This window comes from Xenopus laevis, chromosome 9_10S, assembly GCF_017654675.1.
Source record: "Xenopus laevis strain J_2021 chromosome 9_10S, Xenopus_laevis_v10.1, whole genome shotgun sequence".
Lineage (NCBI taxonomy): Eukaryota > Metazoa > Chordata > Amphibia > Anura > Pipidae > Xenopus > Xenopus laevis.
The window spans coordinates 112,561,462-112,581,237 of record NC_054388.1 but is presented as its reverse complement, the minus strand read 5'-3'; the positions used below and the strand labels follow the sequence as shown (position 1 = coordinate 112,581,237).

The 19,776-nt window shown below is 37.7% G+C and overlaps 1 protein-coding gene across 1 annotated transcript; it reads right to left on the bottom strand.

Annotated features, from left to right (window-relative positions):
* Nucleotides 1-1,208: 1,208 nt before the first annotated feature.
* Nucleotides 1,209-16,109, bottom strand: LOC121398999 (interferon-induced very large GTPase 1-like). Its single transcript, XM_041578736.1, is given in 14 exon segments — nucleotides 1,209-3,721; nucleotides 3,724-6,108; nucleotides 6,412-6,457; nucleotides 6,746-6,855; nucleotides 7,965-8,028; nucleotides 9,598-9,713; nucleotides 10,224-10,287; nucleotides 11,347-11,462; nucleotides 11,967-12,030; nucleotides 12,586-12,701; nucleotides 12,860-12,908; nucleotides 14,045-14,223; nucleotides 15,162-15,207; nucleotides 16,033-16,109. Coding segments are annotated over 14 exon segments (5,709 nt in total). The 5' UTR covers nucleotides 16,078-16,109; the 3' UTR covers nucleotides 1,209-1,412.
* Between the last annotated feature and the right edge of the window lie 3,667 nt (nucleotides 16,110-19,776).

Below are 19,776 nucleotides of genomic sequence, written 5' to 3'. Positions count from 1 at the left end.
GAATCAGTGTGTAGGATTAGGGGGCTAGTTAGTTCCACTTGAGCTCCACTGCCAACAAATATTAAAGGAACAGTAACACCAACAAATGAAAGTGTTTTAAAGTAATGAAAGTATCATGTAGTGTTGCCCTGCAATGGTAGAACTGATCTGTTTGCTTCAGAAACACTACTATAGTTCATATATACAAGCTGCTGTGTAGCCATGGGGGCAGCCATTCAAGCACAGGATACACAGTAGATAACAGATAAGTACTACTATATTTTATATAAACAAGCTGCTGTGTAGCCATGGGGGCAGCCATTCAAGCACAGGATACACAGTAGATAACAGATAAGTACTACTACAGTTTAAAGAAACAAGCTGCTGTGTAGCCATGGGGGCAGCCATTCAAGCACAGGATACACAGTAGATAGCAGATAAGTACTACTATAGTTTATATAAACAAGCTGCTGTGTAGCCATGGTGGCAGCTATTCAAGCACAGAATACACAGTGGATAACAGATAAGTACTACTATATTTTATATAAACAAGTTGCTGTGTAGCCATGGGGGCAGCCATTCAAGCACAGGATACACAGTAGATAACAGATAAGTACTACTATAGTTTATATAAACAAGCTGCTGTGTAGCCATGGGGGCAGCCATTCAAGCACAGGATACACAGTGGATAACAGATAAGTACTACTATAGTTTATATAAACAAGCTGCTGTGTAGCCATGGGGGCAGCCATTCAAGCACAGGATACACAGTAGTAGTGATGGGCGAATTTATTCGACGGGCATGAATTCGCCGCCAGGGAATAAATTCGCAAAACACCTGCGAAAATTCATCCGAAAAAATTTGCCGCCGTCAAAAAGAATGTTCACCGGCGTCGAAAACAGGCGCCGCCGTCAAAAAATCGCAGTTTCGCAAATTTTTCGGCAAAACGAAACGGCGCAAATTCGCCCATCACTACTTAGTAGATAACAGATAAGTATTACTATAGTTTATATAAACAAGCTGCTGTGTAGCCATGGCGGAAATTGAAAAATTGCTATATGGCACAGGTTAAATAGTGGATAACAGTTAACACCATTATGTTCTACAGAGCTTATCTGCTGTGTAACCTGAGCCTTTTCTCCTTTGAATGGCTGTCCCTTTGCTATATTTATATAAACAAAAGTAGTGTTTCTAAAGCAAACACAGCAGTTTTACCAGTGGAGGGCAACACTACATTATAGTTTTATTACTATTACTTTCATTTTTTGATGTTACTGTTCCTTTAACTGTTTGAATGACACCACCAAATGCCATAGTAAAACAGTGAACTGGCAGTAGGCAGTTTTAAGTCAATAAAAAACTTAATACAAAATAAACAATGTACTCCTGGTTCTTACCCAGGAACATGGTCATTAACTTATTTAGTTGTTATTCATTTTATGTTGTACATTTCTTTTAAACTACCAAGAGCTTGTTCCTTTGTTATTGTTAACCATTCTTCGGGGATTTCTGCTGGATTTGCTTGGTAGAGTTTTGCAAAGTCATAATTGAATTGCGCAAGGACGAACTTCCAATAAAGTGAAAATGTTATGCTTCTCTCTGGCAGTATGATCCACTGGGGATAGACAGTTCTATAATCTCTATATGGATGCCATTTTCCTTCTGTGTCTGGATTCCTGAATTTGCCATTAGATAGGATAGCAGTGGAACATATTGTCTTAGAAAGAGCATTATCTGAAAATGTGTATTCAGCTAAACCCTTGGGCCGGTGAGCAGATGCAAAGTGTTCTTGATGGTCATCTCCTCCAGCTTCACAAGGGACATTACAAAATGGGCACTTCTTCCCACATCCAATTACTTTCTTGAATAATTCAATATGAGGTTTTACCAAAAGTTGAGAAAGTAAAACTTCAATGCTTAGTGACTTCATTTCTAATCTGATTTGTTCTTGCATTTCGGCGAGAAGAACATCAATGTTGTGTGAAAACAGCCTGATATCAGCTGTGTTTTGAAAAATTATGACTTTCACGGCATTCTTTGAAATCACCAAGTGTTTGTTTAGAATTGTACGAAACATTTCGAAAAATTCTGTGATACTTTGACTCATTTGCACATTTTTGTCTCTGAGAGCTGACTGTATTTTATTAATGATGGATGAAAGAATTTTTTTAACCAACTGATCCAACCGCTTAGAATTTTTATATTTCTTTTCAATGTACTTCATGATCCACTTTTTCACATATGACTCGTAGTGGACTATATATTCTGAATATTGCTCAAATCTGTTTGTTTCAAGCAGTTCTTTCAGGAGACTGAAATGGAAATGATTCTGGCTGTTGAACCTGATGGTTAAAGAATTGTTCAGAATGTCATCCATTATTTCTTTACCGAGTTGATTGAAAATGTAGTTACAGATCGACGGCTTGAGGCATTGTTGACAGAAAGCTTGAGCTCTGACTTTAGATTCATCTTTCTGATGTAATTTATCCTTAAATATTGAGAAATATTGAGGCTTTAGCCTGTTCATGAGAAGTTTGGGGTCATTATTCATTCCAAAGTCATCATGCATCTTCTGAAACTGAGGGGCTGCTCTTCCTAAAATGTGTAACTTCAGATCAACCTCAAACAACACATTGGGGTAAAGCTTTCTTACTTCCTCATCGTTCAGTTTGTAATTAATCATGTTTAGCAGCTCCTGGCAGTATGTTTCATTGTAATCCTCTCCTGTGTTAATGATATCTGTCACGTAGCTTTGACAATTGTATTCTAATGACTTTGCAATATTACTTAGCTTCTTATAGCAGCCCTTGTTGATTTTTTCAATGACTCCTTTTGGCGAGTACCAAGGAATGGTAACATAGCTCTTATTCATCTCAAAAAGATTCTGTCCATAATCTTTTAGGGATTTTATACTCTGAAGTTTCTCCTGAACAGCGCCATCTTTGTTTTTCATTTCCTTTGTAAGTTGCTCTAAAATTTCGAAGTCAACTCTTTGTTTCTTTAAGCGACCCACCTGTAACTCTGACAAAATTTGATCCCACATGGACTCAAACTCTTTCTTTAATTCTGAGTCACTCAAGTCATGTAATTTTAAGTTTTGGCTTTTCATATGAAGGTTGACTTTCTCTTCAAGAAATTTCTGGCAACACTCCTGAATTTTTTGAACTTCCTGCTTCCCACTATGAATTCGAACAGCTTCCCAACACTTGTTGGATATAATAATTTCCAGGTTCTTTCTGAGACATTTGACATAGCTCAAGAAGTCTGCTCTGTATCTTTCTGCAAGGTACATTCTATTATTTCCTGTCTCTAAAAAATATTTCAACTGTTCTGTCATGTGGGCCTCTTGTCTGTCCAATAGCTTACTTGTTTCATTATTTAGAATTTCTGCCATGATGGATTCTAGTTTACTTTGTGGTTGGTTTTTTATCACATTTTCTTGTTCTGTTACCCATGAATAAACCCTTTTGCGGAAATTCCATTCTAATTCTGAATATTTCGTAGACAATTGCTCATAGGCTTCAGCAACTAGGATATTTCTGAAATTGAAAATGAATGTCTCATATTTCACAGCTTTCCACAAACTTTGTATCCATTCAATGAAAGAGTCAATATTCTGAGGAGGTGGGCACCCGCTTTCTTTCATTAATTCAATCAAACTTTTTTTCAGCTTGAAAATATTTTCACTATACCCAGAGTTTATTGGGGCCATTGGCGGAACACCATGCCAAAGCCCGGGATGTACCAGCTGTGCTTGTCAGGATGATAAGTAATAATATCAGTAAAATTCAAAGACAGATTTATTTTCTCCATTTTTGCCGCAATGCATGTCATGTCATTTAATTCATTTAAAAGTTTGTTCCTAGTTATTCTGTTATTCAGAAAAGCAGACACATCATTCACATTCTGATGCACAAGGAAGCAGTTGCGTTTCCTTCCAACTTCTTTCATTCTAAGAAATGCATGGACTACTATCTGCAAAATGTCTTTCATTTCTGTGATGTTTTCCATGGCCAGGTTAACTATGGTTATATCACTCAATCCAACTACTAGAGTTGCCAGCTCATTGTCATGTTCATAGCTGTCCTCTAAAGAAGCCATTTCGGGAGCCTTTAAACCTTCAGTGTCAATCACCAGAATAAACTCACAACCCAGCTCTTTTTGCAAGTTTTCTTTCACTTTTATCAAAGTAATGAAGGCTCCTCGTGTGCAACGTCCACTGGCCACAGGGAACTGCAGCCCAAACATGGTGTTTAGAAGAGTGGACTTGCCTGTGCTCTGCACTCCCAGCACTGTGATTACTCTCATTCTGCATCTTCCCTCTGTCTTTTTGTTTAGCTCTTTTAGAACATCTGTTATCCATTTTAGAGGGATGTTGGAGGCATCTCCATCTATCAGTTCTAATGGGAAGCCATCCAACAAGAGATCAGCTGCTACTCCTGGTAGTTTACTGAACTGCCTTTCATTTGATTTTATTTGGTTTCCATCAACCATGCAACATTCTGCTTCATAGTACTGGCCCAACTCACGGAGAAAGTGATCAACCCCTAAAGAGCTGTCAGACATTTTATAGTATAATTGATTCAATTCATCTGGATTTTTTGACAATTCATTGAACTTCTCGTTGTGTTCAGCCTGTAATACTGACAGACTATTTCTTGTTATTATCTCCAAGTAAAACTTCATCCATCTTATAAAATATTCCCTTTCCACTGTGTTCATTATCATTAAACAGTTCATATAGTTTCTTATGCTACGAGGTAGCTCACATTGGTATTGTGTCCTGTGTAGATCAAAACATTTTCTTAACAGTCCCCTTTTATAAGTATTAATGTTAGTGCTTCCTTGGTTCTTCATTCTACACAACTCTTTTTCTATTTTGGATAAATCTTTCCACAGATTTCCCTGGAGATACATTGCTTTTCCCTTAAATTCTGATACGTTTTTTATTTCACTTGTGATTGAAATGGCTTTTGTTTTGGCTTTCTGACAGTCCAGAGAATTCTCATCTACTTGGATGCCATGTTTAGAGACTGCAGTAGCCAAATCTTGAATGCTTACAGGAGTCTCATAAAATTTAACAAATATTTGCCGTATTTGCCTGACTAATTCTGTTACATTTCTAATACTGGTTTTCAAAAAGTGAACTTTAGGTTCCTCAGACATTTTCTTCACTATCTCTATTGTTTTCTTATTTGCCTGCTTGTCTTCACTGCTTATGTCAATAATAAAATAGTAATGTGTTTTGTCATCTTTACATGACAAAAGTGATTCATATTCCTTCTCAGATAGATTTTTTGTCAATATAAACACAGCTGATGAAACATTTGTCAAAAATGCAAATTGCCTCCAGTTATTCTTCAAGTCTCCTCGTAAATTGGTGACTGCCAAAGGTTCTTGGAATATTTCTGATTTATTCACACTTCCAGGAAAGAACCAAGAAATTTCCACTAATCCATCGGCAATTCTTTTTTCTACATTTCCACAGTCCATATCATGATTCACAAAAATGTCATAATAATTCTGAGATTGGCAAAGCAGTTGGTTTAGGATTTTAGACTTGGATAAGTTGCACTCCCCCAGTCTGACAAAAGAAAATGTTGGCATACGTACATTCACTAAATTGTCTTCAATAAATCCTCTTACTTCAGCTAATGAGTGAGGTCTCCATCTCTTTACAATACCTCTCATTGGCCACAGCAAGAAGGTACATTCGGTGCCATCACCAGGTGGAAGAATCAAAGGGACAGCAAATTGGCACAAAGACATTTTAGATATGAGTTCCTGCCGTAAAATGTTATCTGAACAATGAAAAACAGCGCAAAGAACATCAAGTGGATGGATGGGATTTTGCAAATTAAAATCCATGCCTTCAGATTTGTCAAATATTAGATCCCATTCATCTCCCTTTCCAGATGATGGCTGGTTTATTGTTGTGTTTCTTGCTCCGCCATCAAGAGCCATGACTTTCTGCAAAAAATACTGAGGAATGTCTTCAAGGGTGTTAAGCTCAGCATTCTTTACAGATTCCAAGCCTATGCTTAGCACATCCTTAAGTGACAATTTGGACTTCCTACAATGCTGCAAGTTCAGTTCTGATAATACTTCTGCAAATGCTTTTTGTCTACCTGGTGATAAAAAAAAAACCATATGGATAAAAATAAATATATTATACATTTTAGTAGTCAATGACATAAAGTCAGAATCCATTTTCATTAGCATACATTTCGGGAAATGCTGATCTCCTCTTACACAATCAATGCCACTATACTTGCAGTAGAAGTGCCTCTCCTAGACAGTCTATTTGTCATTCTGTTAGTTGCCAGTCAGGTAGTTTAGCCGTATCATCATTTTAAATGTCTTATGTCCAGTGGGCCTTGGGGAATAATAGGGTAAACTATGTTGATGGTCACTAAAGAATAATCACTTACTTGGTTTTGTACTGGAAGACCTTTCCTCTTCATAATTGGATTGTTCCTGCACCAAAAATAATTAGTTCCATAAATTACAATTGCTTTTTTATAGTAGTAACACATTACAAATCAATACAGAACTGTATGATTTACTGTTAAATCGATGTATGTCTGTTTATTCCTTCACATTTTGCTGTTGTTTATCATGCCCTGGTATAGGTCTGCAGTAAAAGCATATTAAGCTTGGAAGGGGGTCAAGCCCATACAATTATTTCACAAATGAACATTTCAATTTACTTATCCAGAATTATCCATTTTTGATTAATCATCTTAACCAGCACCATAGACTTACAGGTGCATTATCTGTGTATAGATCCAGGTCACATTCATCAATATGTTTGTTCTGCTGATGTTCAGAAAAAGCATGAAGAGTCAGTCCCTCAGGATTCCTTAATTGGGAACCTAATTAGAAATGAAATTAGATCACTAAAATGTGTATATATATATATATATATATACATACTACACAAGTTAACCCCAGCACTATATATACACTTTGAGAAAGACCTTAGGATAGGCCAAAACGTCTGTAGCTCTGTAATAAAATATTTTTTATATTTAAAAAGACCCGACAGAGCAGATCTCTTTGCATTGAGATATATATATATATATATATATATATATATTATTAATTTTATGACTTAATTTTAATTTTATATAATTAACACACAAAGGAATGAGAAATAATTGTATTTATAACATTATATAGAAACAATAATTAAGTTCATTTATATTCCTTACAACAGGTTGAGGTGCTACAGTACAAGATCAACACAACCTGAAAGACAAGGTCCCATAGGGTCATTTATCATACGTGGTTTACATTAATGTAGTATGGTGGCTTACCAATTTTATTATCATAACTTTGTAACTAAAAACCCCTGTTTTTGTAAATACATGCATTTGCATAGATATTGGATTACTTATGAGACAGGGGACCAGGGAATGTGCATTGATCAACCCCCCTTATTTTGTCTACTTTATCATCAAGTGAGAGGGGTATAGATTATATCTAGATCCATGCACTTACCTGCTGCTGCTGGAGCAATGGCTTCTGCAGTCTGCAGCCCTGTATTTAGTATGTGCCATAGGCAACTAGTCACACCTTGCTTTGTGGTGGTTATGCCTGAATGATGGACAAGCTTGGCGTTGTCAAATGGATGTGCCCACATGCCACCTCCAATCTACACCCATGAATACATTTGTTGAGCTGTATTTATAGGAAATGCATTGGTCCTTATGATCCTGTGCTTTTTAAATGAGGCCCCATGGCCATAAAAGAAATACCAGACCAGTGGGACCCAAATCACCCAATGGGGATGCTAATAAATGCAACATTTCATGATAAAGTGCATGTTTTACCTGTGTCTGCCTTTATCTGTTTAGCAAATTTCTATCAATAATTCTATTTATGTCTGTCATCTCTAATCATCTGGTGAAATTGATCTTTGCAACCTTTTAAAATATATTATATAAATATAATATTAGCCTATTGAATTACAAATACTCACTGCGAAAATGATCTAGGGCTTGCTTTTCCTCTCGTTCTTTTTCATTTACTGCCTTAAAAGGTCGCTGTCAATGAAATTACACTTTATATAAATTTGCTCATAAATATTAAAAAGCTTAGTTTTTAATATTCTGTACCCTTGTGAACACCCCAGAACTACTGGCAAAGCAGCATACAGCTTGAAGAAAAATATGGGCAATGTGTATACACCATCAATGTGTGATAAAAAACAATACTCATGTAAAAGCATCATTTCTGTATTTATTTTAGTGCTCTCTCTATGGGGCGCATTTGCGTTTTTATGACAAATTTTCACAAAAAAGACAATTCGCAGCCACGTCACCTATTTACTCATAGTTAGAGTAAGACACACTTCGATAGAGGAAAAACCTCAGCACTATAGAACTTTCACGTCATTTCACCAGGCAAATTGACCAGCTATTTCTGTTCTCCACAAAGGCCTTGCCTAAGGAACAACTATTTTTATATAGATGAATACTCTTGATATAAAGACAGGTCAAATAGAAATTTCCACTTTTCCATCTTACCTACATAGGCTTTAGGACTCGCCTCATGCCACTCCAGCTAAAAACGTATCTGGAGATCCTAGCTAAGGTCAACTTTAGTTGCAGCGCACTAGTGGTTAAACTAAGGAACCAAGAATTTAACCATAACACACAAAACTCAGTTTCCAAGCCAGAGACTGACTTTTAAAGCCCAAATACACCAGTGCACTAATATGAACAGCAGCCTTGAGGAGGTCTTACTTCCAGGATACCTTAACAAAGGTCTTCCCAAACTGTGGGGCTGAGTCTTTGTTGGAGAAACCAAGTTAGGAGAAATGTGTGTAGAATGTCCTAAGAATCTTCTGGAAGCCCAGCTTGTCAGTTAGAGTGAGATTGGGGGTGAACAGAATTTCTCTACCCTAGGGGGCCGATTCATCAAGGGTCGAATATCGAGGGTTAATTAACCCACGATATTCGACTAGGAGCTAAAATCCTTCGACTTTGAATATCGAAGTCGAAGGATTTAGCGCAAATGCTACGATCGAACGATTGAAGGATCATTCCTTCGATTGAATGATTAAATCCTTCGAATCGAGCGATTCGAAGGATTTAAATCCAACGATCGAAGGAATATCCTTCGATCAAAAAAACTTAGGCAAGCCTATGGGGACCTTCCCCATAGGCTAACATTGACTTCGGTAGCTTTTAGCTGCCGAAGTAGGGGGTCAAAGTTTTTTTTAAAGAGGCAGTACTTCGACTATCGAATGGTCGAATAGTCGAACGATTGTTAGTTCGAATCCTTCGATTCGAAGTCGTAGTCGTAGTCGTAGTCGAAGTAGCCCATTCGATGGTCGAAGTAGCCCAAAAAACACTTCGAAATTCGAAGTTTTTTTACTTCGAATCCTTCACTCGAGCTTGATGAATCGGCCCCTAGGTGTCTCTGGAATTATGACACAAACTGATGAAAACTAACATTAAAACGTGTGCATGATTTAAGGGAACACACCTTTTCTGTGCTTTTCATATTGCACTTGCATTCATACAGTAAATGAGCTCTGCTACCTCTACTGTGTACAATGCTTAAATCCTCCCCTGTGCATAGATCATATCATAGTTCCACAAACTTACTGATGGTGCAGTAGGACAAGTCTCACTCTTGACACAGGAGACCCGGCTTGGTAGTGCAGGCTTTGGAGGAAGATGCCTTTCATTCATTGTCTTGACTTTCTGATCAGATGGAAACTCTTGTGAAAGAGAAGATGTACATAATTAGAGAAGTGATGTCTGGTCAGAACTGAGCATTTCTTTCCTACAGTGCTGTCAGCTCAAAAACTGCAATGCGCAGATGAGATTTTGGGCACCAAGCTCCACCCAAGGAAAACTCCAAGTTCATCCATAGCATAAATTCTTATAGATCTGAGTTGAAACAGTGGCTGTCGTTTCTGATTCTAGTAGCGGGGAAGTATAAAGGACACCCAATTCCACCTACATTGTAACAGCTCTTACATCTCTGTGCTCCCATGTTTACCTCATATCATGGTTGTGCCTGGTATGTATATGTTTTATACTCATTGGTGCTTTATTTATTGTTTTCCTTCATGATCTGTTTTTTAATCAAAAATCTCACCAGTTTTTGGGTGGCAAGTTTTATTTTAACTTTACCAATCATGGGGAAAAACAAGAGGTTTACATTTTTAAAAAAGAATATCTAATTCACATATTGTTCAATTCAAAAATTATTAAAAAATACTCACTCTGGGAATTTTCTTGGACACCATTCCATTCAAGATCCTTAGCGATCTTTGTCTTTGAAGGCTGCTGTGTAGTAAATGAGAGTGCTTATTTATACTTACAGATATAACAATGCTGATTTTGAAAGACAAATCTATAGTTAAAAGTTGAAAGTTAAATATATCATGCCTTGTGCCTTGTGGGTGAGACCATTGTTCTGTAGCACAATATAACACATGGTGCATGGTCAATCTCAATAAAGAACTACTGGCAATAGTTCCAATGATGTTCAACACAAAGGTTATTCTACTGAAAGTTTTGGTTGGACCTCTTTATAAAGAATTCCTTTAAGTTATACCCCCTCAAATCTAACCTTTAGGCTGACCAACCCAACACCCTTGGCTAGAGGAAAAACCTCAGCACTTCAAATCATTTCACAAGGCAAATTGACCAGCTATTTCTGTTCTCCACCCAGGCCTTGGCTAAAGAACTACTTTCTTCTGAGTTTACAAGATGAATACTCTTCATATCAAGACAGGTCAAATAGAAATCTTCACTTTTCCATATTCCCTTCATAGGCTCTAAGCTTTAGAACTCACCACATGCCCCTCCAGCTAAAAACTTATCTGGAGATCCTAGCTAAGGTCAACTTTAGTTGCAGCCCACTAGTGGTTAAACTAAGGAACCAAGAATTTAACCATAACACACAAAACTCAGTTTCCAAGCCAGAGACTGACTTTTAAAGCCCAAATACACCAGTGCACTAGTATGAACACCAGCCTTGAGGAGGACTTATTTCCAGGATCCCTTAACACAGGGCTTCCCAAACAGTGGGGTTTAGTCTTTGTTGGAGAAGCCAAGTTAGGAGAAATTTGGGTAGAATGTCCTTAGAATTTCTTCGAAGCCCAGCTTGTGAGTTAGGGTGAGATTGGGGGTGAACAGCATTTCTCTGCCCTAGGTGTCTCTGGAATTATGACACAAACTGATGAAAACTAACATTAAAACTTGTTCATGATTTAAGGGAACACACCTTTCTGTGCTTTTCATATTGCACTTGCATTCATAAATGAGCTCTGCTATCTCTACTGTGTACAATGCTTAAATCCCCCCCTGTGCATAGATCATATCATAGTTCCACAAACTTACTGATGGTGCAGGTGGACAAGTCTCACTCTTGACACTGGAGACCCGGCTTGGTAGTGCAGGCTTTGGAGGAAGATGCCTTTCATTCATTGTCTTGACTTTCTGATCAGATGGAAACTCTAGTGAAGATGTACATAATTAGTGATTTCTGGTCAGATGTCTGGTCAGAACTGAGCATTTCTTTCCTACAGGGCTATCAGCTTACAAACTGCAATGAGACTTTGGGCACCAAGGTCCACCCAAAAAAAAAACCAAGTTCATCCATATCATAACTTCTTATTTAACTGAGTTGAAATGGTGGCTGTCATTTCTGATTCTAGTAGTGGGGAAGTATAAAGGACACCCAATTCCACCTACATTGTTACAGCTCTTACATCTCTGTGCTCCCATGGTTACCTCATATCGAGGTTGTGCCTGGTATATATATGTTTTATACTCATTGGTGCTTTATTTATTGTTTTCCTTCATGATTTGTTTTTTAAACAAAAATCTCACCAGTTTTTAGGAGGCAAGTTTTATTTTAACTTTACCAATCATGGGGAAAAACGAGAGGTTTACATTTAAAAAAAAAATAAAATCTAATCCACATATTGTTCAACTCAAAAATTATTAAAAATACTTACTTTGAGAATTTTCTTGGGCACCATTCCATTCAAGATCCTTAGCCATCTTTGTCTTTGAAGGCTGCTGTGTAATACACAAGAGTGCTTATTTATACTTACAGATATAACAATGCTGATTTTGAAAGACAAAGCTATACAGCGTAGTTTAAAGTTGAAAGTAAAATATATCATGCCTTTTGGGTGGGGCCACTGTTCTGTAGTACCATATACAACATGGTGCATGGTCAATGAAGAACTACTGGTAATAGTTCCAATGATGTTCAACACAAAGGTAGAGACCACAATTGGAAGGACCATTGCCTGACCCATACCCACTGATCCCTAAACTAACCTGACCCGCACCCACCACACAACACATCCCCTTACCCAGAGCCTCTACCCCCACTTGGACCCTATAAGTAAAACTTACCTTCCAACCTTGAACCCTCAAAACCGGGAAGTGACATCACTCTAAAAAGATTGCCTTCGTGGGCGGAAGGGACCAATCCCGTACATTTGCCAGGTACTACCAAGAACCCGACCGCTTTTTTGAGTAATCCGCGGGTACACGACCCGGTGCAGGACTAGTAAAATGTAGCTATTGATCGATATTATCAGGGCACACAATGTGTAGACTTACTGGTGATATAGATGAACTAGATTCACTCTTAACTGTAGTTGACTTTACTGCTATTGATGGCCGTGGAAGATGTGACCTTTGAATAACATTTCTGCTTTTCAGTTCAGACTGACGGTCTTAAAGGGGACAAAGGAAAATCATTAGAACATGTTTAAATCGTCAAGATAAAAGTCACGGAAATCTAGCTTGAGTTATAGTTCTCTGTGTATCAGTATCACATGTCAGTACATCATGTAAATGTAGATATTTAGATATAAAGATGTAAAGAACTCACATCTGGGGATATCCAAAGGCTGTTGAGATATTTCCTCTGAATGGGATTGCTGCAAATAACAAGCATGAGCTCTTAGTTGCTTTGTATATTGTTAATATTATTTTATAGTCAGGTATTTGATTTATTGTAAGAATTTGTAAGGTATTGACATAAGTGGAACTTTACCTTCTCCTTGTAAGGGTCCAGAAACTCTCATGCAAATGCTCACCATGTGCAAGGGAGCGATAGGTGGGTGGGTGGTGGAGTTTGACCAAGTATAAATATACAAAGATTTTTTTTTTTGATTAGGGCAGATAAGAGACCTTGCTACTTGAGCCTTTAAAGGAGAACTAGCTCCCCCTACCAAAAGCCCCCTAAAATTTCTGGCATATTGCCCCCCCTCCACTATCTCACCTTGCGATGTGCATTAGTATAAAAAAAACTAAAAAAATTCTGACCCGTAAATGCATTTAAGGGTCAGATTTTTTTAAAGGTTTTTTTTTGATTAATGCACATTGAGGCCGGGGAGGGAGAGGGGGGGCAATGCCAGGAAGTTAAGGGGGGCTTTTTTTAAGGGGGGGTTAGTTCTCCTTTAGTTTAGTTCAATGGCTAAAGATCTAGTAACCCGTAGCAACCAATCAGCATGCAGCATATACTTGTCAGCTTTTTTTTTTAAAAAGAAACATCTGATTGGGTCCTATGGGTAACTAAGCCTGGGCAAGCTGCGACTATCCATTCTAAAGAAAAGGGAGTTACGTTATGGTGGCACAGTGTAATATTTACAGAATGGCTGAGGCAACAGAATAGCAATCTCATCCTCAACGGTCAGTATTCCATCTCTTGAATCCCTTTTCTGTCTAATCAGAGGCTAATTCTTTTGTTTTCTCTTTTGTAATGAATTACTGGTCCATCTACCAGCTCTTGGGATGGCCAAGCTTTGATTGTTCCGCAATTGACTGTGCGATCTCGAGTTTTGTTAGTGTAGTTCTCCTCATTAACCCATCAACAAGAGCATAGGATATGGGCTGATGTGATTGGGTATATGAAAAACAACCAATAAAGGGTTTTATAAGCAAAACTACAGTAGGAACCCTCCAGACAAACAGAGAAACACCACAATTCCAATGGTTTTTTTCCAGTATTAAGCACAAATAAGAAGGAACAATCCCTAGTGCACTTTCTATTTCCCAAATTGAAAAAACTCACCTTGATGTTCATGTTTTCTGGGCTGTTTGAATGGAGTGGAGACTGGGTTTCTTGGAATCTTCCATCTTTCTGTTTCTGGCTATTGCTTTCAGTGGTATCTGGTTTGATGCTCATGCTATTAATTCTTCTTATCATTCCCTTGACATAGTTACCTTTGGCTTCCTCTTCTCCATTACTACCTATTTTGAAACAGATTAAACAACAACATTTTTTATGAATGTTTTTATTAGAAAACTTAATAATGTTCCTCTGTCTCATATAAGATATGATGTTATGTTACAAATGTTCTGCATACTAAGAACATATTTAAACTAGGGGAAATAATAAACTGGATATTTCTAACCATAGTTTAGTCACCATAAAGAATAAGAGGTGGAAGGCACTGACATACAAGTAGATTGTTCCTGCTTCAAATACCTTCCAGCAAAGCCAGCAGCTCCCCTGCTACAGGAAACAACAAGTGACCCGCACAAACTTTTGAATAAAAAGTATTAAAGGATAAGTAAAGCTTTAAAATAAGCGAATGTAAAATTGATACGGGGGCTATTCTAAGACATTTTGCAATGTACATTCATTATTTATTTATTTTGTATTTCAAGATATTATGGGATACATGTGCTGTTAATATGAATGAATTTTGTTACAACAGCGCCACCTGCTGGTCAGTTTCCCACCAGTCTGACCACCAAGTAGTCAAGCAAGTTGTCAGGAGAAAGAAAGAGGCTGCTCTGATGTTCTTCTGCTTAGGTATAAAATGAGAAACCTCTCTGAAATCTTTCCTAAGCAGAAGAACATCAGAGCAGCCTCTTTCATTCTCCTGACAACTTCCTTGACTATCCTTGATCTGGACAGTTTTATTTTCATGATAGTACCCCTTTAATAGTTGGAGGTTCACATATTGAACACTTTCTGCATTGCCATTGACCTCCTTTCTCTACCATGAGTCTAGATTTTAAGGCTGGAGCAGAGGAGCTCATCTTAGCATTATTCTGGTTGAAGACTGGGAAAAGTAGGCATGGCAGTTTGAAGAACTGTTGTTAAAGTACATTTTCCATCATACCTGGTCCTTAGTAAACCTGTTCTATCAGAGTATAGAAAAGCTTTAGAAAATACTCACTTTCAGAAGTTATGGGATTGTGTTGGTCTTCTGGAAAATGGTTTTGCTGGAAAATATTTGACAAGAATAATGATACAAGGGGAAAACAGTTTATTGAAAGATGTTTTTACATTCAATTTAATGAACTTGCCATCTACTATATTAATATATAAGTATGGGATCTGTTATCCAGAATACTCAGGACAGTTTTCCGGATAACGGATCTTTCTGTAATTTGGATATTCATACCTTAAGTCTACTAGAAAAATCATATAAACATTAAATAAACAAAAAAACTGTCTAGTTCTACCTTCAATATGCATTAATTGTATCTTAGTTTGGATCGAGACTAAGGTAGTGTTTTATTATTACAGAGAAAAAGGAAATCATTTTTAAAAATGTGGATTATTTGGAGAAAAAGGAGTCTAAGGGAGCCATTCTGGATAACAGGATCCCATACCTGTACAGAACATTGTCAGCTGAGATGTCCAGATGAGAGAAAATACTGCGAGAGATTAAAGAGATTAAAGTACAGTTATGGGACCTGTTATCCAGAATGGCCGGGAACTGGGATTTTCTGGATAAGGGATCTTTCTGTAATTTGGATCTCCAAATCTTAAATCTATTAAAAATTAATTAATTAGGTCCGGTAGGATTGTTCTGACTACAGTAATGATTAATTATATCTTAGTTAGGGTGAAGTTCAAGATACTGTTTTGATATTATTGAGAAAATGTTTCCACATTTTTAATTATTTGTTTAAAATGGAGTCTATGGACAATAACAGTCCTGTAATTTGAAGCTTTCTGTATAATAGGTTTTCACATAATGAATCCCATACCTGTAGTAAATGAACAGAGTATCAATCATCAGCATTAAAATGAGAACTTACATTTGAAGGATTTCCAGCATCCCTCTCTGCCTGGAATTCTGACATTTCCCTTTTTCTTCATTTAATATTCCAAACCTGTAACATTGTATGAATACATGAAAAGGATAAAGCTGTTTTAGAGACCAGGGTAAGAGTTGAGTTAGTATATGGTTATTCTGGTCTACTTCCTACCCAAAAACTATACAAATCATAACTGACAAGGTTCGTTTTTGGATAGTTTTGGATAGGGTGAGCAGATCCAACAACTCTTTCTCATAAATACACCCTTTATTTTTTTAATTTCACAGTAATATGACCAATGGAAGCATCTAGTGGCATTTTTTTGGTGATAAGAAATGAGAATGTTTAGATACCTCTTTATGGAACAGCCACAATGTCATTGAACTCCTTTAATCAGGTTCTAATTCTAAAAGTCAGTCACCAGGACAAGTATGTGGTACTAATCACTAATGAGGGAGAATAAATTTGCCTGGCGCAAATTCGCGGCAAAATTCCACGTTATGTCGCTGCAAATAAATTCACAATAAATCTGAAAAAAATGTGGTCGCCCGTCGGAAAACTGTTGCACGTCAACATTATTCATATGCCCATTGACTCTAATGTTCGCATCAAAATTGACGTGGGCATTAGAATTGACACAGTTTCGCTCAAATTTCACGGGAAATTTGTGAATTTTTCAGAGAAATGGGACAAATTCGCCCATCACTGTTAATCACCTTTGATACATTTATATTGGGATACATTTCTTCTAGACTGGACTCTGGGGAATAGGAGGCTGTTTGGCAAAACACATCTTTGGTCTGGCCAGTCCTACACTCACTTTCATCCGATGAATTTCGTTAAAAAAAATCGTTATTTCAGGAAATGCAACTTGCTTTTCAAGGTTAAAACTCTAAAATGCTTGCCCTTCCAACTTTCTCTCCCTTCAAAGCTACCATTTTGAATCCAGTATCTGCTCTGCCACAAACCACTAACAAGCCTACCCTGACAATTTTTTAACCACAGATTATTCTTTCTCAGCTACCTTTCTTTAGCTTTCAATTTACTTATTCCCTTAGTGTAGAGTTTAGTGCCTAGAAAGGCAGTGGATTGTTAGCATTGTTGCCTTGCTTGCAGCGTTGGGGTCCTAAGGTTTGATTCCAACCAAGGCACTCTTTATAAATAGTTTTGGAGGTTCTCCCTGTGTCTTTTCTCCCAGATTTAAAATCAAAGAAGCATGTAAATTTACTCCTGATGGAATGTGATAAGGACCATAGATAGTTAGCTCCAATGAGGCAGTCTTGGTGTGTTTCTGTTTTTACGCTTTACATACTGTATGAGCTCAATTCTTTGTGTGATACATTTTTATAGTACCTTGCAGAACCTCTGACATTAGCCAGCACATTAGTTATGTCAACTAACCCTGTAACCTATAAAGTAATAAAACAGGGTAAAAATTAGTATACATAGTAAGATAAAGATGAGCTTATCCAGGCCTGGATTTGTGGAGAGGCCACAAAGACCCGGGTCTATGGTGGCAAAATTTTAGGGGCGGCATGTTGCCCAGCCACATTTTAAGCTGCACTGGGGACGCACAGGTCCACAGTGGTCTGGCACATGCATATGTGAGCTTGCGGGGGGGGGGGCATGAGCATGAAGGCAGATGGGGTGGGCTATAGACTAAGTGGCCTCAGGGTGCTGCTGAGGGAAATCCGGCCCTGAGCTTGTCTACATATCAGATACTGTATACAGGGCAGAACCAAAAATAACTTCATTTTGTCAGAAGGTCTATTCCATTAGCCAAACATGTTAATTAGTATGATGAATATTCTATAAAATGTTGTTAATTTCTTGTTGCATTATAACACTGTCATATAGTACCCAGTTGCATGCTACACAGTGCACTCACTACAGTACTTAGTATCACCATTATTCACCCTAGTTACCATATTGCACTTATCTACTCAATCGTCCAATGGGCCAACCAGTTTGGATTCCTTGAAGGCACCTATCTATCTTAATTCCATTCCTACCACTGGCCCCATCCACTGTTTTCTCTTTATGGTAGTTGTTAGCTTGCTGAAACGATCATAATTGCCTTCATTTGTTTCTGTGACAACCATACAAGTATAAATGACAAGACATATAAATGACAGGGAGAATTTTGGGCATTTTGTGATCTGATCATCAAGCTGGAAACTGCTCAGGCGACATCACACCTAGAACTGTCCCATGTGCCATTATCCAAAATAATAGAAACCTGCCATATAAAGAGAGAAAAGTGCAAACCCCAGTACAATGACATGCAATTGTTTAAATGTGTCACCACCAGGAAGTGAATCAGGGAAACAAAAATGAAAAAGAAAAATTCCCCCTTAAACTAAAAATACTGTTTACTTTGTACCATCTGTACACAAGAAACAGGAAAAACACGTTTAAACAAACCAAAAGGAAGGGTGAGCGAAGGAATGTAAAAACCTACAGTAGTTGTACCAATGTTATGAATGCTAGAATTCTGTTTTTCTGCTCGAAATGCAATCATGAAACGTCCTACTGAAATGAATGGGGATCGTCTGTTGTCATGCAGTTATTAATACATTAATGGAGGTGATCTCAAGACCAGTAGAATCACACTGTGGTCACACCACCTCTTACTGGTCTTTTGCTGGTTTTTCCAATCAGTCTTATTTTTCAGTACAGAACTAATTCAGTAGTTCAATACAAATTATTTCTCTTTAAGAGTTATAAAGTCAAACATAGACATTTCCATAAGGGAAGCAGATATAATTCTAGCTGAAAACAATGTTTTTAAGTTATGTTGCAGAAGTCAGCTCTCCTCCAGCCTACATATTATTTTCCCTTTTATGATTCTCCTTCAAGGGTGTGTCAGCCAGAGAACATGAAAGGAATGGGTCCTCACTCGGGAGTGGAGCTGCCTACTGATACCATGTTCTATGCCGGGGGTCCTCAAACTTTTTTCACCCGTGAGCTGCTTTCAGATGTAAAAAGAGTTGAGGAGCAACACAAGCATGGAAAATGTTCCTGGGTGGCACAAAATAAGGGCTGTGATTGGCCATTTAGAAGCCTGTATGTGGACTGGCAGCCTACAGGAGACTCTGTTTGGCAGTACAAGTGGCTCTATGAAACCAAAACTTGCCTCCAAGCCTGAAATTAAAAAATAAGCATCTTCTTTGAGGCCACTGGGAGCAACATCCAAAGGGTTGGTGAATAACATGTAGAGCTCGCAAGCCACTGGTTGGGGATTAACGTTCCATGAAGTCAGAACAAATTGAACAGTGAGTAGCAAAGGACAGACTTCTACAGGTATTGTAACCATTATCCTGAAATCTGGAAAGCTCCAAATTATAAGAAGGCCAACCCCCAAAGATTCAAATTCAACAGCAAACAGTAACGTGTAGCGACTTCCAGAATGGGTTATACAGCGTTACAGTTGTACTGATACAAATCCCTCCCTGTATAGCATTACAACACTATATTGGGCTAATGAAAGAAATAAAACATTATCATTAACCTACCTCTCATACAATCAGAATGTGTGGCAGCTCAGTCCGTAGTTACTTGTCGAGCTGCAGGTAAATCAGGAAATGGCAGATGCTAGCTGACAGTCACGCTACACACAAGAGCTGAAGAGCAGGAAATCAGATAAGCAAAAAATATTTGGACTTTCCACAAACTAACATTTACTGTTCTCCAAGGTACGACAAACACCTAATACATTTGTTTTTTGTTGTTGCAATTTTTATT